Consider the following 15,373-nt stretch of genomic DNA (forward strand, 5'->3'; position numbering starts at 1 on the left):
AATTGATTTATATGCCACCCAATCCTGAAGGATTTATGGCGGCTTAGTATGCCAATCATGTTTTCCAACCCGATCTTCCATTTTGAAAGTGCACTGTTTGGCTTTTTTTTTTAAAAAAAATAATTGTTTATTCACTTTGCATTCAAGGTATTCAGTGTTAATTGCAGGCATACTGTACATTATTTGGTTGGTTTCTTGCAGTGCTCTGGTCCTTATTTTTGATATTACATCATTGGCATATTTTAGAACTTGTGCTACTTATTTCTTTGGAGCAATGTAAGTGATCTTACTATTTTTGTAGTGTTCTAATAGGGGGTGGATTTAAGTTCCTTTTGCTTTTTCAGGGCTTTATGCTTTCTGAGAAAAGGCAGAGGAAACAGAACTTGATTTGGGAATAAAAATAGTTCAATAAGTGTACTAGCTTCCTCTATTGCTGACTTTGCCTCTATAGTCTGAATTATTTGTGGCAAGGCTTCAATTTCTTTGTTCTGAGGAGACTTTTTTAGTTCTTCCAATTTACTTCTATGAATACTCTATTTCATATTATACATCTGTGATGATTCACTAGCCTTTTTCCTGTTATTTCTGATGTCGATTTGTTCTTTCCCAAACTTGTGTATTCTTTTCAAATATCCTCTTCTTGTTGGACTTGATTTGAAATAGCACATCATAATTTCTTGGTTTTCAATCTTGGTATAGTTGTGATAGGTAAATATCTTTTCTTCCAATAGCCTTGCAGCTACTGGCCTGGTTGATCAGCCAACAGTCTGGAGTTTGGTAGCCTACGTCATTAGTCCAAGAACTAGAACATTTAGTATGATCCTTTTTGACCTAGGAGACAATCAATATGATATAGGTTTTCTATATTATGACTCATCATATTGTTTACACTTTTTATCTGACTTCTATGGTTACAATTGGTTAGTATGGTTGAATTTCTGGTGTAGTTTTCATCCTGCTCAGAGTACACAAGCCCCACAACCACATCAAGTTATTGCCTCACTAATAAAAATATTCCTGAAAATTACAACATAAAGTGTAACAATTAAATGATATATTTATAGAAATCCAATAAATAAACAAACAAACAAATAAATATATATATATATATAAATAAATAAATAAAGTTTCCATATACATAACTGGAGACTATTTGATATAGTAGTTATAGTGGTATATCAGTTCTAATCCTGGATTAATAACTTCCTCTCAGTCCTAGGATGGAGACAATAGAAAACTATATCTTTTGTTAAGAAAACTTCAGGAATTTGTGCAGGCAGTTGACAAAAATCAGGAATGACATGAAGGCAAACATAAACAAACCCCCCCAAAAGTATTATGTATCTAGAAGTCATAACTATGATTTAACTGAAAAACCCTAATAGTCACCATTGTGGGGAAACCTGAATAACTTCAACTTTGAAGTTTTCCCTGCTTCAGATCCATTATCTTTAAATTGCCTATTCAAATAGAGAAAATTCTTAAAATATCATTTGCAGATATATAGTTCAGTTTTTGGACAGATTTTATTCTTCTCTGGAATATTAAGAACCCAAATGCAGACTCTATCCAGTTGCATAAAAGTATAAGATCCTCAATAGAGAATTGAGAATACTGTACATGTCTTGTGGGTAACGTTGAGTTTTGTAAGTAACTTAAAGATGAAGACATCTAACTTGCTTTCTGAAAATAAAAAGAAGACCTGGAGGTATTTCTAGTTGGGCGTTACTTACATTTCACAGGTCAAGGCACATGTATCACTTTTGGAGCAGTGCCTCCAAGGCTGCTAATGGCAGGAAATAAAACATTCAGCTGATTGTAGCAAACTCACAGCAAGTAGGGATGCAAGTATATTTGAACCAAAAAAACAATAGCTTTGGATTTGCTTTGGATTTCAGCCAAGTGCCATTTCCAATCCATCTCCTTGGGAAAGAACATAAGATTGTGAATGTTAAAATCCCAAATGAAACCTAAAATTCATATTAGGAGCTTATTTACAATATATAGGACATGTAGGTATGAAGACAATATAAAAATTACAGTTGATCCACAACATGGTGACAAAGTTTTGGGCACAACATGGTTTGCCCTTAATGTACCACTGCTGTGCAAGCTTCTCTGGCTTCCACTTTTTATCTGAGTGCAATTCAAGATTATTGTTATCTCTTTTAAAGGTCTAAATTGCACAAGGCCAGGTTCGCCTTGTGCAACAGTTGTGGCCCTATCTGGACCGAGAGTCACTGCTCACAGTCACTCATGCCCTCATCACCTCGAGGTTCGACTACTGTAATGCTCTCTACATGGGGCTACCTTTGAAGAGTGTTCGGAAACTTCAGATTGTGCAGAATGCAGCTGCGAGAGTAATCATGGGCTTCCCTAGGTATGCCCATGTAACACCAACACTCCGCAGTCTGCATTGGGTGCCGATCAGTTTCCGGTCACAATTCAAAGTGTTGGTTATGACCTATAAAGACCTTTATGGCATCGGACCAGAATATCTCCGAGACTGCCTTCTGCCGCACGAATCGCAGTGACTAGTTGGGTCACACAGAGTTGACCTTCTCCGGGTACCGTCAACTAAACAGTGTTGTTTGGCGGGATCCAGGGGAAGAGCCTTCTCTGTGGCTGCCCTGACCCTCTGGAACCAGCTCTCCCCAGAGATTAGGATTGCCCCCACCCTCCTTGCCTTTTGCAATCCACCTCTGCCGTCAGACATGGGGGAATTGAGACATCTCCCCCAGGCTTATATAGTGCTATGTATGGTATGCGTGTGTCGTATGTTTTTTAAAATAATGGGTTTTTAGATATTTTTAAAATATTAGATTTGTTTATTGTATACTGTTTATTCTTGTTGTGAGACGCCCTGGGTCTGCGGAGAGGGGCGGCATATAAATAAATAAATAAATAAATAAATAAATAAATAAATAAATAAATAAACAAACAAACAAACAAACAAACAAACAAACAAACAAACATTGCCAGGAATACCGCTTCCTGAATATATCTGCTTTTTTTATTTATTTATTATTTATTATTTGGATTTGTATGCCGCCCCTCTCCGAAGACTCGGGGCGGCTCACAACAAGTGAAAAACAATCCAATACAATCCAATTAATTAAAATATTATGAGTTTAAGAAAATCCCCTATACTAACATACACACATACAGGCATACCATATATAACTTCAACGTGCCCAGGGGAGATGTTTAGTTTCCCCATGCCTGACGGCAAAGGTGGGTTTTGAGGAGTTTACGGAAGGCAGGAAGAGTAGGGGCAGTTCTGATCTCCGGGGGGAGTTGGTTCCAGAGGGCCGGTGCCGCCACAGAGAAGGCTCTCCCCCTGGGGCCCGCCAACCGGCATTGTTTAGTTGACGGGACCCGGAGGAGGCCCACTCTGTGGGACCGAATCGGTCGCTGGGATTCGTGCGGCAGAAGGCGGTCTCGGAGATATTCTGGTCCAGTGCCATGAAGGGCTTTAAAGGTCATAACCAACACTTTGAATTGTGACCGGAAACTGATCGGCAGCCAATGCAGACTGCGGAGTGATGGAGAAACATGGGCATACCTGGGTAAGCCCATGACTGCTCTCGCAGCTGCATTCTGCACGATCTGAAGTTTCCGAACACTTTTCAAAGGTAGCCCCATGTAGAGAGCATTACAGTAGTCGAACCTCGAGGTGATGAGGGCATGAGTGACTGTGAGTAATGAGTCCCGGTCCAGATAGGGCCGCAACTGGTGCACCAGGCGAACCTGGGCAAACGCCCCCCTCGCCACAGCTGAAAGGTGGTTCTCTAATGTGAGCTGTGGATCGAGGAGGACGCCCAAGTTGCGGACCCTCTCTGAGGGGGTCAATGATTCCCCCCCCAGGGTAATGGACGGACAGATGGGATTGTCCTTGGGAGGCAAAACCCACAGCCACTCCGTCTTATCCGGGTTGAGCTTGAGTCTGTTGACACCCATCCAGGCCCCAACAGCCTCCAGGCACCGGCACATCACTTCCACCGCTTCGTTGACTGGGCATGGGGTGGAGATGTAAAGCTGGGTATCATCGGCATATTGATGATACCTCACCCCATGTCCTTTTTCCACTAGATCAGGTAGGATGAATGGGCTCCATATTCTTTCCCTTAAATAGTTATAAAGCGGAACCTCAAAAACACGACATTTTGTGATCTGCCCAAGCTTGTGGTTTATATTATAGGAAGCTGAAAAAATAAATTCATCACATTAAAGCCAAATCTAACTCATTTCATTTGTTTAAGTAATTTATGTTGACACCCATGTCAAATAATCAGCTCTGGGCAGCTAACAAAACTTAAAGCAAGATTAAAATAAACAAAATGAAATTATAAGTAGATATGTAGCAGCTAAGAAAAAAGTATCCAACCAAAACAATTAACATAATCATGATACAAAGTCAACCATTCAGTGGAAACACAGTTACTTTTGGGATGCTAGTTATTTGGATATGTGACATGTAAATGTGGGTTTGTCCCCTCAGTAGTCTATCCCACATAATACATGACATTTATAGGTAGAATTACCACTGGGAATAATAGGAACTGGGAAGAAAGGGAAAAAAATAAAGAAAGAAGGAAAAATAAATTGAGTGAGGCTTACAATAAGCTCCTCATGTTAGGCTGTGCAAATTGGATGCAAAAATGAGGGAAGGCTCTTGTGGTTTCCTTGCTGTAGATTGAAAATCAAGCATAGATGTATCTGGTTTATATTGCAACTTAATTCCTGTATGCCATTCCTTAACATGAAGAAAGAATGTAATGGATTTGAGAAGCACTTAAGGTATTTTTCGGAGTACAAGATGCACTGGAATATAAGACACACCTTAGTTTGGGGGGAGGAAAACAAGGAAAAAATCTGCTTCTGCCTCACAGCAAACACCACAGATAATGGTGTGTATTTATGTGCATGTGTGCCTAACCCATAGAAATAGCAAAGAATGGGAGAAATGTACATTATGGCAGTATATTAATCCCAGAAAGTTTTTTCATAATTGTAATCACACTAACTCCCCCCAATTATTTAAATAGATTTACTCCAAACATGACTAAGTCAGGGTTTAACTCAGCTGCCGTATCTTAATACTAATACTTAATACAAAAACAGGACATTGCAGATTATACTTTTACAGATCTTTAAAATTGATCTGGCTTTCTGGAAGTATTCTCTGCTATTTAAAAGAAGATAAAATCGCAATGGGCATCTTCAGAACAAGCATTTATTTAAAAAAAAACTTCTTCAGTTTGTTAAGTTGTCTAGAACAATAATAAAGCAGTCTTTAAAAAATGAATTTAACAACTTGAACAGTCTATTTGATATTTATAGTTACCGTATTTTTCAGAGTATAAGATGCACCAGAGTATAAGATGCACCTTAGTTTTTGGGGAGGAAAATAGGAAAAAGAATATGCTTGCCCCAACCAGGGAATAAAATAATGTGCTGGCTAAGGAGGCTAGCCAGATGAATATCTGGCTAGCGTCCTTAGCCAGCCCGTTATTTTATTCCCTGGTTGGGGCTTTAAAAAAATTATTTGAAGAGAGTAACAATGAAAGAAGTTGCAAGCCAGTAAGAGCTGGGAACATCATTAGCATCTGGAAAGAAACATTCGGAACAAATAGAGCAATGGAAAAAACCCTGTAAAGTCTTAGGGCTTGAAAAACATTCTTTGCAGGGAGTAACAATGAAAGAGCTTGCAAGCCGTAAGAGCTGGGAACATTGTTAGCACCTGGTTTGGGCTGGAAAGAAACAGTTGGAGCAAATAAAAAATGAAATAAAAAATACCAGCAAAGACTTAGGGTTTGGAAAACATTCTTCACAGAGTGAAACAATGAAAGAGCCTGCAAGGTAAGAGTTGGGAAGATCATTAGCAGCTAGTTAAGGCTGAAAAATAAGCTACATTCAGAGTATAAGACGCACCCAAATTATCAGCCTCTCCTAGGGAGGAAAAAGATGCACCTTACACTCCAAAAATATGGTATTGACTTACCTTCTTGCATCCAGTTTCAACAACTGATTAGCACAAGAAAATAAAATTCTGCCTCTGCCTCTTCCTCCCAGCAATTTGCATTCTTGAAGCTTTAGTTTCACTTTCATTTTAGCACATGGCCTGCCTGCAGCTTCAATCAGCTGCTGGTCAGGAAGCCTGTAATCACTTGCTTGTGCTAATCAGGTTCTGCACTCTTTTCTGCAAGGAGGTAAATTGCTGGGAGGCAGAGGCCAAAGGGTGGCGGTGGCTGATGGGGCTACATTCAGTGTAGATGCACCCAAGTTTTCATCCTCTTTTTGCGGGTAAAAAGATGCATCTTATACTCTAAAAAATATGATATGTTATTTCAGGAAGGAAGGTGAAGCCAATACTCTAAATTTTTGATATCTCTTGATATTTTACTTCTTTACTTTCTCTTTTGTAATACAGATAGTTCTGCACTTACAATCACAATTGGGGTCGGAACTTCTGTCACTAAGGTTGTTAAACATGTCATGGCTGATTTTATGACATTTTTTGCAGTTGTTGTTCAGCTAATCATATGATTTATAAGCAAATCCAGCTTCCTCTATAGATTTGTCAGAAATTCCATGTAAAAGTTGTAAATAATGTGACTCTGGGATGCTGTAACTATTGTAAATACATGATGGTTGCCATTCAGATTTTTATCATGTGACTGCAGGGACGCTGTCATGGTTATAAGTGGGAGGACTGATCATAAGCCATTCTTTTCAGCACTGCCGTAACTTTGAATGGCCTTTAAATGAAGGATCATAAACCAAGAATTATGTGTATGGATGATCTAGTGATTACAAATACATAGATGGCATGAAATAAATCTGGTTGCTGGATGCTGGTCTTAGGTACACAGATAGAAACTTTAATTCATCATCCGTTATATATTTTAAAATGCTCAGCTGGCCTGAAAATGTTCTGGTACTTCTGTCTCTCCCTCTCCCTTCCTCCCCCACCTCTCTTTGATAAAAAAGAGGGTTAACATAAATTTCTTCCTGTTTTGCATAATGCTTGAGTAGGACAATATTGTTACAGTGAGCTGCAAAAATACAGATCAGGGAGAGAGCATAATTGTTAAAATCCAACGCAATTGGAGCAGCATTGATTTATGTCACTCAGATACTACTCAGAAGTAGGTATTTTTAAATAAGACTTTTCAGCAAAACTTCAGGAATGCAATTAGCAAAATAGTTATCAAACAAATAGTACATGCCAATCCATTACACCTGCCTCCTTTTTTTAAAAAAAAAAATACCCTCTTTGAAACTAATTTTTAATACAAATTGTACTGTGGTATTCACCTCCCTCTTGTGACACGATTGTGTCATTACAGCTAGAAATGTAAAACTGAATTTATACTTCGTTCTAAATTTAAGAAATTAAACAATATTTTATCATGAAACTATACATTTAGTTAATATTCTTCCAATGTGACAGGCAACCCATGTTTTTTTAAATCTTTGATTGTTTATTTGTACCCATACTATCATTAAGTGTTGTACCTTATGATTCTTGACAAACTTATCTTTTCTTTCATGTACACTGAGAGCATAGGTACTAAGACAAAATCCTTGCGTGTCCAATCACATTTGGCAAAAAGAAAATTGTATTCTTCTACTCTATTCTATTTCTCCATTATTTTTATTTTTAATATTTCCTTTCTATTTGTAATCCAAGGTACTTTACCATCAATGTGATCCTATCTCTGAAATTTGGGCATCCTTTCCTTTTTTGCTTCCATTGAAATTTGTTATGTCATCAGTTTAATTAAAGAGCCTCAAAATGTTCCTTTTTTCAGGAGAATCTGAATCTGAACCGCTTTTTTATCATAAATACTTCATGCCTTTTCAAAGGCTGCTTGTTTATGAAGATCATTCTGGCTGTTCACCTGTCAGAATCAGCAGCTGTAAAATTCTCTGTGTTAAGGCAATCAAGGCAAGTGAGAAAAGGGAAGTACAAACCTACAGATGACAGATGCAAATAGCTCCATGCACACTTGGTATTCACACTTACCCATCAATGCAGTGATTTACCATCACTTTCTTTGTGATATTTTTCTCAACTAGCCTACAACCCTACAGCCTGTGGCCCTTGTGCCTTGATGCTCCTATTACTTCAGGTACAAAGGAAGTGGTATTTATATTTTATATTTTATTTTATTGCTACTCTTAGTGCCAAAGGAGGCCAGAGATTGGGTACAAAACAACCCTCTTCTAGTTAAAGTTATATTTAATTCTAAAGAAACTGTAAATAGATCAATCAACAGTAAAATTACCAATCCTGGAATCAGATAGTAACATTGCAATAATTGAAACAAACTTCATTTTTACTAGCACTGATGTTGCTACGTTCATTTGGGTAATGAAGCATCTACAAAAAAGCAACCAAGCTCAGAGACCACCAAGCACCCTTCACTTTATTTTTTTAATATAATAGTTTGTTACTGGAATAGTTTTTATTTTACAAATGCTAGGGTAAATAGATACAGGTCTTGCATTGTCTATAATAAAATAGGCAGAGTGTGAGGACAGATGGCCTTACGCCTAGCCATCCAAAAGTGAGCTAAATCTATTAGTGAGTTTACAAGCAGAACCCCAGCTGATCTTAGTGGGTAGTATTGCTGAGACTGTTATTTTCAGACCTTTGATCCTAAGCATTTTAGGCATGGATATGGCTACTGCCAAATTCTAATTTGGAAAACAATTAGAACAGGCAGGAGGCTAAAAACTTCATTATGGTGGCTGGTCTCTATGGCATGAAACTAATACCATCACTATGCCATGAAATTATTCTTCTGGAAATGAAAATGGGCTTTCATAGCAGCTTGAAAACTAGCCTCAAAATCCTTGATTTGAAATATGTATTTTTCAAACATGGAAAAGAAAAAGGCAAAGTACCGTATTACAAACTGTTTAAAATGCACTAGCTGCCTTCTAAAGAAACCTTGTACCCAGAGAACTTGTATTGAAAATCTTGCAGTCAACAAATCTTCAGGATTTTTTTTAATGAAATGGGTAATTTGCACTGATAAAAAAGTGACTTACAAACATTATGAATGTTTCAAATATAAACAGTTACACCATTTCTGTAAAAAAAAAAATAGAAAGTAAAAAACTCAGTAGGAAAATTGCCCTTCAAATGCAGATTAGAAAGCAGATCAGGCTTTTAGCAATTGAAATTCCTTAACATCATCACTTTCTTCCATCTGTTTGCACTAGATAGAACTGCCATGGATGCCACCCAACCACTTTGTGACCTAAGTCCCAAAATGTTGGATTTTCCGACCAATATTCATGCAAGTGCACATTGTGCCTTCCAGCCAACTATACATACTTCAGAGTCTATACATACATAAATTAAAAGAGCAGAGGTCAGAGCTGAGGAAATTGAATTTTCTTGTGAACGTAGACATGCAAGAATATTATACAGTTATCACATTTTTCAGGAGACTGGCATGTAATTGCACAGATATATTTGTTGATAAAGAGTGGCGATTTCATGAGAGAAGGATGTTTTCATGTGGTCAGTGATTTAGCAACATATCCTGAATATTGATTAAATTATCCTTTACAAGAAGTTCCCAAAGACTTTTGAGTATACTAGTAGAGCTCGTGCAGGATTCTGGACACATGTTCACAACATCTTTAGCCTTACAGAATAACAGAGTTTGAAGGGACCTTGGTCTTTTAGTCCAACCTTTTTTTTTCAATCGGGGAACCCTTTACCAGGGGCTCTCAACCTTTTCTTCACGTAGACACCCTTTAAATACCTTTTGTGGCCACTGAGACTGAACTCAAGATTTAAATCATAACATTTCTTCAAACCTTTGCTGACCCATTGCGGCGCAGGCGGAGTAACAGTCGGACACAAAGGTATGGGTATAATGGGGTCACTTTTATTAAACCAAACTCAAATTAACTATTTAACCAATTAAAACCACGTGACCTGCAGGGGTGCATAAATCAAATGGGGGCGGAGTTAACTTTCAAACAACCTCAACTGAGCAACTCTCGGGCGAAAGCTCCTTGCCTGGGTGCAGGGTCATGGTAAAATTACACCTGCCCCCTGCCCCATTACCACGCCCCCATGGCGTGTGGGATGGCTCGCTACTGGTCTCTGGTAAGCCCCAGCCAGCGAGCCTCAGGAGCGACCCCCTCCCCGAACCCAAGCCGGTCAAGCCCTGTAATTCGAGAAGGAGATCGCCCCTCACTTCACTAGAGGTGCCCCTAAAGGAGATCACACAGTTGCTGCTTACGCCCATTTCCGCCCCCTATCGGCCTTCCCCCCCCAGTGACCTTGAGGGGGGGCACTAGTTGGTGAGTCCACCCCCTAACCACACTCCCATGCACAGAGTGGAGTAGGCGAAAAAACAACCACAGTTCGGCCAATTTACTGTGACTGCAAAAAATTCCTACTCGGCCCCCTAAGGGCGACCCATCATATACACCCTGTAACAGAGGGAGGGTGGGAGGGTGTCCCACGACGATCGGGCAAGAGGAACTGCGCCACGAGGCAGCCCCTTTTATAGGGCTGCCTCCCTCTTGCCCTGGCCAATCGGTGCCCAGCGCACCCAAACGTCGTCACTGCGGCCCCCGTTGATGATGTGGGGGCCGCAGGCTCCGCCCACAATGGCGGCCTCCTTCCCTGGCCACGCCGCAACGACCGCCGCCGGTGAGTTGGCAGCGGGCATTGTAATGATATTGCACAGAGAGAGAGAGAGAGAGAGAGAGAGGTGGGCTATGAGGCAGAACATTAAATTGCACTTGCCACTGCGGCTCATCAGTTATTGCAGGATCAGCACGATTTTGCTTCTGCACCTGTGAAGGTAGCAAAATTGCGCCCATGTTTCGGCGAGGTTTTACCTTTGGCTCCGTGCATGATTTTGCTACCTCCATAGGTGCAGCAGCAAAATCGCGCTGGTCCTGCAATAACTTATGAGCCACAGTGGCAAGTGCAATTTAGTGTTCTGGCTCATAGCCCACCTCTCTCTCTCTCTCTCTCTCCCTCCCTCCCTCCCTCTCTCCCTCTCTCTCTCTCTGGTCCTGCAAGAACTTATCAGTTGCAGCAGCGAGTGCAATTTAGTGTTCCGGCTCATAGCCCACCACTGCACACACACAGGATTCTATGGACCACAGGATGAGGACTAGTAGAGCATTGCTACTGGTACGGTTGAGGACAGATCACTGGTAATGAAAGTTGCACTGTGCACGCAGCTTCTGTTCTTCTGCGTGGTTGTGGATGCATCCCATCATGGTTTTGCTTCTGTACAGGCACATGAATCAAAATCTTGTGAGGGGATTATTTATTTATTTATTTATTTATTTATTACTTAGATTTGTATGCCGCCCCTCTCCGAAGACTCATGCGTCAGTGAGATTTTGGTGGTTTTTTGTTTCTGCATGCCAGGACACATGCGCGGGCATGCAGGAGAAGTGAAGCTCAGTGTGTAGCGCACTGGTAGCAGTGGTAATAGGAAACCCCCCCCCCCTGTTGAGAATCATTGCCCTGTATCATTTTAGACAAATTATTGTCCAATCTCTTCTTTAAAATATTCAGTATTGAAACACTGGAGGCAAGTTGTTCTACTAATTAACTCTTCTTTCAGGAAATTTCTCTTTAGTTCTAGGAGTTCTCTCCTTGATTAGTTTCCATCCATTGCTTCTTGTTCTGTCTTCAGGTGCTTTGGAAAATAGGTTGCTCCCCCCACCCCACTTTGTGGCAATGAGGACTCCCTAGTCCTTCTTTTCATTAAACTAGACGTACTCAATTCATGCAATCATTCTTCAGTCCCCTGATTATCTTTGTTGCTCTTTTCTGCACTTTTTTATATTGCAGAAACCAAAACTGGATTCAATATTCCAAGTGTAGTCTTACTAAGGCATTATAGAGTAGTATTGATACTTCATGTGATCTTGATTCTATCCCTCTACTACTGCGATCTAGGGCTATGTTGCCTTTTTAGCAGCTGCAGCACACAGCTGGCTTATATTCACATGATTGTCCACTAGGATTTCAAGATCGCTACTGTTGAGCCAAGTGCCACCTATTCTGTAACTGTACATTTGACTTTACTTGCCTAAATGTAGAACCTTACTTTTCTCATCATTGAATTTCATTTTGTTAGATAGGGCCTAGTGTTCAAGCCTATGAAGATCCTTTGATGCGTTGAATCTTTCTTCTACCATGTTGGCTATTCTTGCCAGCTTGCCGTCAACTGCAGATTTGATGAGTTCATCTTCTATCCCCTCATCTAAACCATTTTTGAATATATTGAAGAGTGCAGATCGAAGACAGAGCCTTGTTGTACTCCATTGTATACTCCCCTCCATTTAGATGCAGTTCCATTAAGGTCTACACATTGAGTGTGCTTGGTTAGCCAGTTATGAATCCATCTGGTGGTGATGCTATCTAACCCACATTTTTTAATTCTTATCAAGTAGTAAGTCAGTGATGGCAAACACACTTGCCACAGGTGGCACACCGAGTCATATTTGAGGGAACATGAGGTTTTGGGCCTTCTTTTCAGCCATTTTCACTCTCTTGGGGCTTCAGGAAGGCGTCCTAAAGCCTGGAGATGGTGAAAGCGGCCCAACGGAAGTCCACTTGTGTGCATCGGGAATTTCTTTGGCTTTGGACAGTTGCAGCCAGGCCTCCAAACCAGGCCTCCAAACCTCTACCCATTTCTTCTGCTGCCCAGAAGGCTTTCCTGAAGGCCTCTACAGCCAATAACAGACTTTCAGATCAATCTGGAGCTCTGTTATCAGCTAAAAAGGACTTCAGGAAAGCCTTGATGGCTTTACAAAAAATGGGTCAAGGTGTGCAAGGCCTGATTGTGACTATATGAAGGTAAGTAGTAAGGCAGCCCCAATTCTGTTTCATTTCTGAACTTTCAATTTGCGCATTGGGCCATTTTTTGCCATCCCTGCACTTCAGGAGGCCTTCCTAAACCCTGGCGAGAGTGAAAAACAGCCCAATAGACCTACCAGAAGTCCAGTGGCTTCAATGAGGCTTGTGCACATGTGTGGCAGGAAGCATGGGGGTTGTGCACATGTATAGGGGGCATTGCATTATGGGTGTAAGCGTGCACCCTTTTGGCACCCGAGCTGAAAACGGTTCACCATCACTGTAGTAGTTTGGGGTCTAGTTTACAAAATGCCTCACTGAACTCTAAGTAAACGATATCCACAGCATTTTGCAAGACAACTAATTTTGTCATATTGTCAAAGAATGCAATAAGATTTATCTCTCATGATCTGACTTTATTAGCCCCTAGGTATTTGCAGATACATCGCTTGATTATATTTTTCAGAATCTTCCCAGGTATTAATGTCAGACTGTAGTTTCTATTTTCCCCCCATTTAAAGATGAGCCCTTACTAATCTGGTAGTTGTCTAATGCTCCAGGATCTTTGAGAGATGGTTCATTGGTCTTTCTTTATAGGATTCATTTAGAGAAATCTATTTTGCAAAAAAAGAATCTTTGTCTATGCAGCTGAATATATACACGTTCCATATGAGCAAGCACCAAGTATTTTCTAAATGCCCTGTTTAATGGGTAGCCTGCACAGAAAGATTTCCTTTGCTGAGCTTCACGCAGTCCTTAAGAACCCGAACAAGGTGCCTGATATCATTAATGTCAAGGCTAAGGTGATTCAACAAACCTAACTGTTGAGTATTTAGGAACTCAAAGGGAGCTGGTGATTATTTCTAAAACTAAGAAGACAGTCACTGGTGGTGCCTTTATCAAACAATCAGAATTATGATCAAACCATATTACTTATTCATTTACTTAAAATAATATTTGCAGTTTAACATGCTTTCGAGAGGTTCTTGGGGTAGGTTGCAATCCATGAAATAAAATAACAGTTAAACAAGTAAAATGAACAATGACTTAATTTAAATTATTCAGTCATTTTGGAAAATATATTATAGGAAGGATTATTATCCAAAATCTTGGAAACCAAATTGGATATTATTCCTCAGATGGATTGGTGAATGGTGACCTATAAGCAGGAGTAGGCTACCATTCCCGGTCCTACCAGAACGGGCCAGGAGTACATCCCTGCTTCTCCTCTTTCGTGTGCGAGCGCGATTTCTGGGGTTTTCCACTTCTGCGCATGCGCAAAAGTGGAAAAACCTGGAAATGGGCAAACAAGTAAGTGCCCGCTTGCTGCTGCCCACCGCCATTTGCCCCCCACCACCACCCATTTGCCACGCTCACCTCTCACTCTTGGGGCAAATGGCGGCAGCACAGGTGGTAAGGGGAGCCGGCACAAGAGGCGAGCAAGGGGCGAACAGCGGGGGAAGGCAGCGCTCGTGGTGGGACAGGGCAGGCGTAGGTCCGGGGAAGCGCCGGTGGCACGTGCACATCCAGCATCACCACCAGTGCTAGCCTACGTGCTACACGGCTGCCACCAGAACAGCGTTCTCCACCATTGAGGCCAGGGCCCACCAATGCCTAGAAGCCAGAATTCTAGATTCACAGAAATGCATTAACATGTTTTTGTTTGGTTTGGTTTGTTTCCTTTTTTGTTTAAAAAAATAAAAAGTTTCAGGCGACTTTAATTCAAGCAGTACAGGCAGCTTCAACATGAGGCTATAGTGATATAGTAATTAGTAACAATCATTAAACAAATAAGAAAAGAATCCAGCAAGATATTTCACTACAGGTAGATCAGAGCTTTCTATTCTTTAATCTACATTGGATGAAGCCCTTTATGTTCCTTGGGAATCTTACAGTTCTGATTTGGTAACAGGGGAAGAAAGAAGAGACAAAGTTAACCCTAATAATCCAGAAACAAAGGGCAAGGATGAAATTGAGATGCACCAATAACATCTAAGAACTTCATCAGTAAGAAGATGTAGAGTCTTTCTTCTTCAGTCTTCCTCAGAATCTCCCTCCTCCCACTTTTGATTTGGATCTTCATTATTAATTCTACACACACATATATATATTGCCTATTGTGTTTTCTTTTAGCCAGGAACAAATGGCTTCCCTCAGATCCTCAGATCATATCAGAAGGACTATATGCAATAGCGGTGGTACTCAGTTTCTCAAGGATTGCTTACATTCTCCCAGCCAATGAAAGCTTTGGTCCTCTCCAGATTTCTTTGGGAAGAACTGTGAAAGACATCTTCAAGTTCATGGTCATCTTTATCATGGTGTTTCTCGCCTTCATGATTGGAATGTTCAACCTTTACTCATACTACCTAGGTGCAAAATATAACCCAGCGTTTACAACGTGAGTATCTGCAGCATGGGTTTTGACTCCCCAGACTGCTCTTATGTGTATTCTATAAGATTATAGACTAAGTGTATTCCTGCATTGTTGGAACATTATTGTGGAAAATATCC

General features: G+C 40.5%; 1 protein-coding gene across 1 annotated transcript in view; it reads left to right on the forward strand.

The window, feature by feature from the left end:
- The window catches only part of TRPC7 (transient receptor potential cation channel subfamily C member 7), a 156,780-nt gene that overhangs the window by 100,798 nt on the left and 40,609 nt on the right, over positions 1 to 15,373 (forward strand). Inside the window, exon 7 of the mRNA XM_070735860.1 lies at positions 14,996 to 15,260. Within this exon, the coding sequence (XP_070591961.1) occupies positions 14,996 to 15,260 (265 nt within the window). The remainder of the gene's footprint in view (positions 1 to 14,995; positions 15,261 to 15,373) is intronic.

The sequence above is a fragment of the Erythrolamprus reginae genome, chromosome 2, assembly GCF_031021105.1.
Source record: "Erythrolamprus reginae isolate rEryReg1 chromosome 2, rEryReg1.hap1, whole genome shotgun sequence".
NCBI classification, from domain to species: domain Eukaryota; kingdom Metazoa; phylum Chordata; class Lepidosauria; order Squamata; family Dipsadidae; genus Erythrolamprus; species Erythrolamprus reginae.